This window comes from Limulus polyphemus, unplaced genomic scaffold, assembly GCF_000517525.1.
Source record: "Limulus polyphemus unplaced genomic scaffold, Limulus_polyphemus-2.1.2 Scaffold132, whole genome shotgun sequence".
Lineage (NCBI taxonomy): Eukaryota > Metazoa > Arthropoda > Merostomata > Xiphosura > Limulidae > Limulus > Limulus polyphemus.
Genome location: NW_013665742.1, coordinates 545,292 through 550,007, shown reverse-complemented (window position 1 = coordinate 550,007; position 4,716 = coordinate 545,292). Strand labels below are relative to the sequence as shown.

The 4,716-nt window shown below is 34.4% G+C and overlaps 1 protein-coding gene across 1 annotated transcript in view; it reads left to right on the top strand.

Moving 5' to 3' along the window:
• Positions 1–294: 294 nt before the first annotated feature.
• The window catches only part of LOC106473678, a 38,084-nt gene continuing 33,662 nt past the window's right edge, over positions 295–4,716 (top strand). Inside the window, exon 1 of the mRNA XM_013934361.2 lies at positions 295–578. Within this exon, the coding sequence (XP_013789815.1) occupies positions 506–578 (73 nt within the window). The 5' untranslated portion in view covers positions 295–505. The remainder of the gene's footprint in view (positions 579–4,716) is intronic.

Sequence of the window (4,716 nt, the reverse complement as noted above, 5' to 3'; positions counted from 1 at the left end):
TACTTGCAATGGTAGCAAAGTTCATCATCCAAAAAAAAAAACATTTAAACCTTAGAATTTTTACAATACGCAATTCAGAAAATGGTATTAACTCTTTTTTTGTTTTATTGTTTCCAATGGAAACATTTACGTTGTGCAACACCAGATTATTTACTCCACGTTTCAAGTTAAGTCATTACTTCTTATAATGAACTCTACTAACACCAGATGTCGCTAAAGCATAGTTGAAAGGCGTAATGCTGATGTATGCTAAAGCAGAGAATGAGTTGTATTGAGAAAAGCGTTTGCTAGTTCACATGCCGCAGATAATGTTGAACAAACCAGCAGAGCAGACGCTTGACAAGTGTTGTTTCCTAACGAATGAGGTTTTTCTTTCAGCTGGCGGTTTTGCGTCGTTGTCTAAATGTATAATGTAAATAGATAGAGTTTTCCTTTTGATCACGTACTTCCTAATAAGACTAAATATTCAAGAAATAGGTGACTGTTTAGAAACTATCATAAAATAATGAAATTTTCTAGCTGTTTTTTCCTCTTAAATCTGACGGGGCTTACTTTCTTTCTATTCCTAGGTCTAAAAGGTAAGGAAATTTGAAATATATATATATATGTGTGTGTATATATTTTTCTGATATAAAATAAAATATTACGTTATAGTGAAATAAAAATAAAGAATGCATGAGTACTAGTTAGAAAAATGTATTTAAATACCTTTTATTTTATATTAAAAAAAAACAGTTTTCAAACGACTTGTTATTAATTTCTTATACGTTACTTAAAGCACTTGGTTTTGACGCATGAATAACCCGATTGCATTACAGAACAACGTATTTTGCACATTCAGACACTTTACGGTTAACTCAGAACTTTATTTCTTATTCACAGGTGAACGACTCACAAGGAAGTATTTTTATTAATACATAACATGGTACAACTAAATTCGTTTTAGTGACTCGTTATTCGTGTGTATTATATTGCTATGACTTTTATATTCGAAACCATGTCAGTACGTATGGATGTTTGAACAGAAGAACGACGTAAAAGCGTTACGTAGAGATGTTTAAATAGAAGAACAACGTAAAAGCGTAAAGTAGGGATTTTTGAACAGAAGAACGACGTAAAAAACGGCCCCGGCATGGCCAGGTGGATAAGGTGCTCGACTCGCAATCTGAGGTTCGCGGGTTCGAATCCCCCTTCCACCAAACATGCTCGCCCTTTCAGCCGTCGGGGTGTTCAAAAACAAACAAACGACGTAAAAGCGTTAAGTAGGAACGTTTGAACAGAAGAACGATGTTAGTTGTGACAAGTTCCAAATGTAAAACTGATGTATTGATGAGTAATCGTGTTTAGATTATTCATTTTATGCAGACAATATATGTATTGCCTGCCGTTATAGCTGATGAATAGAACTAGGCCTACATTACGAATCATATCCGCAAACCGAAAAATTCTAGATTTTTGCGAAACAAAAGCAGAAAACTAGAATTAAAAGTATATTCACTAAACTCATCCTCTTCTAACATCAGGAAATGAATCATGATTAGAAATAATTGGGCAAATAATTTTACACATTAAGACTACGTTATATAGATGTAAAAACAATTACCGTCAATCGCGCCCACGTAAAATAATGTTTTTACTAGTTACAATTGTACATTTAAAATAACCTTTAAAACCTATGCTTAGTTATTTTGTAAATATTTCTTGACTTGGAATACTGGAAAGAGCATATTAGTGACTATTAACTTGAACATTGCTTTTAGAGTCTCTAAATTAATGTCAGTTGAAATGAAGAATTTGGAGGGAAATGACGAGACTCTTAAGTTTAAAGTTAAAACTCATAAAAAAGAAAGTTTTTTTTCTTCTACTATTTGCATGCATTAGTCTTCAAATATTATGGTAATTATGTTTTGTCAGAAACAAACTAAACGAAAATATTTAATAACCCTGTATTATATTCAACTTTGGAACTTCCTGTAGCTCAGTGGTAAACTTCAGGATTATAAAGGAAAAGTCGGGCTTCGATCCCATGTTGGGCGATATAAATTAACGCATTTTACAGCTTACCGCCAAAAAATACAAAACCAAAAACAAACAGTTTAAACTTTGGTCGCTGTAGCAAATTTTGGCAGAAACAATTTTAAGTATACTTTGCATCTAGAAAAACAAAAACCAAAGTTAATCGTATTAAACTGTTCAGCTTCTACATCTTTTATTTGAAGCATCTTTCTATTAGAGTCGCTGTTTTCGAGTTATGATACTTGGAATCTATTCAGATATGTTGTTTGTACGGCTTTAATAATATGGTGCTGTTGTCACAACTGCTCAAATCGTCCCGAAGTTCACGTGACACGTATAGTTGTGTTAATGTAAAGCAACATTGGGCTATCTACCGTGTCCACTGCAGGGAATCGAACCACGGATTTTAATGTTGCAACTCAGTAAACTTGCCGCTTTCTCACCGGGGAGCTCACGGGAGAGGTCACAGACCCCGGATTTTAGCGTTGCAAGTCAGTAAACTTACCGCTTTCCCACCGGAGAACTCACGGGAGAGGTCACAGTCCCCCGGATTTTAGCGTTGCAAGTCAGTAAACTTATCGCTTTCCCACCGGAGAACTCACGGGAGAGGTCACAGTCCCCCGGATTTTAGCGTTGCAAGTAAGTAAACTTACCCCCGTCCCACCGTATCTTTAACAAAGATCTGTGAGTAAACCAGTGTAATGAAATTCACTTTAGACTGCATATGTATACACCATTTCTATAATTAGTCCATTACACATTTTAAATCCAACATGTGTTAAAAAGTAGCATTTTAGATCCATGCATAGTTCGTCACACATCTCAAACTTAAAATCTCTAATCGATAAATTAAGATGACGCAAGTAATCTTCAGACTATTGTTATTTTCATCCACTGCTTCATCAGTTTTCATCGTTGAACATCACAACAAATAGTCGAACCACTAAACCTAAAAATGTTTGTGTTTCGAGATAAAGTATTACTTTTATGTTGTTGGTTTCTGGGAAACAATATTGTAGGTAAGCAAAGATAGAGTGCTACAATGAAAATCCATTTTTAGTTTGTGTTATTATTTACACCGAGTTGCTACGTGTTTGAATAGTGACTTTCTTTGTTACTCTGTTTCTGGGGAAGGTTTACCGAGTATCCCAATAATTATAAGCAGAAATAATACTTCTAGGGTAACAGAAGTTATGCACCTGTTGAGCATTATCTTTAGTATATTGCCCGGAATTTGAATAAGTAAATAATATAATTATATGTGTAGCCTTAATAACATGCGCATAAACTGTATTTTATCATTGAAATAGAAACACTTATACATCATGCTCTTAGGCAGGAAGGGTGCGGCTGTTGTAATCGCACCCTTTAAATTGTATCGAATATATGCATAAATCATATTTTACAAATACTGTTTCTCAATATTTCTTTTCTTTACATTTTATTTTCGACTGTGCAGGCAGTGTTTCGAAGTTCAAAAGTAATATTCATTTACATAAATTCATGTTGACATTCCTGTATAAATAAACATATATATATATATATATATATGTGTGTGTGTGTGTGTGTGTGTATGTGTAATGTTAAAGAATAAAAGGCACTTATACAGACAATTAATAGTTAAAGCATTTATTATAAATAAATATAAACACTCTGTGGTACATTGAAATTTGCAACAATTGCTGTCACGTGACCCGAAAGTCAGGAGAGCAAAAACTGTGCCAGGAACAATATTTTTTACAAATTCACATTCGACGGGAAATATGAAAACGACATGAGATATATAGAGATAATATAATATTTGAGTGTATGGAGTCAGGTAAAACAGTACATCCACAGATATAAAAGAATGAACATTTTACTTACTGGGATTATTCGTATTTTATAAAAACGATATTCTAGGTCCGGCAAGAGGGTCAAACGCTCACAAGTAAAAGAAAAGTATTTTAATGTTGTGAAAAATCTTTGTATAATTCTACATTCTAAGTCCATGTCGATTTCCAAGATAGTGTTTGAAGCTGGATCGAGACAAGATTTCCGGTTTATTTTTTTTTATTTTTTTTGGCCGACTTTCTTCCGAAAACAGTCGTTGATTTGAAAGTTGTGGTTGAATGGTTGAAAGATTGTAAACATTTGGTTTGTGAGTCTTCGTCAACTTTAAATTATTGTTTGTTATCTCCTTAGCGATACAAGGTGAAAAGCGCAGTTTCATCGAAATGGCTTGTGGGAACAAAAGGTTCTCCATTGTAGCCATAACCTTCACTTTGCGAATGAGGATGTTGCGGGAACAAAAGGTTCTCCATTGTAGCCATAACATTCACTTTGCGAATGAGGATGTTGCGGGAACAAAAGGTTCTCCATTGTAGCCATAACCTTCACTTTGCGAATGAGGATGTTGCGGGAACAAAAGGTTCTCCATTGTAGCCATAACCTTCACTTTGCGAATGAGGATGTTGCTCAAGATTGAATTGGGATGTATTTCAAAGACCATTGCTGTTCTAAACGCTCTGCTGTGCGAGTTCTTCTGCCTCCACGGTAAACAGGAAAGCTTTCCTTATTCGAAGTAGTGTTTGTTTCCTTTGCCTCTGCATCGTTTAACGTCTGTGACATTTATTCAACTGAAAGCGAAATTTGTCGGCATTGCACTGTCAAATGGTAAGAATTCATCTTAAAACACAAATATATATATATATATATATA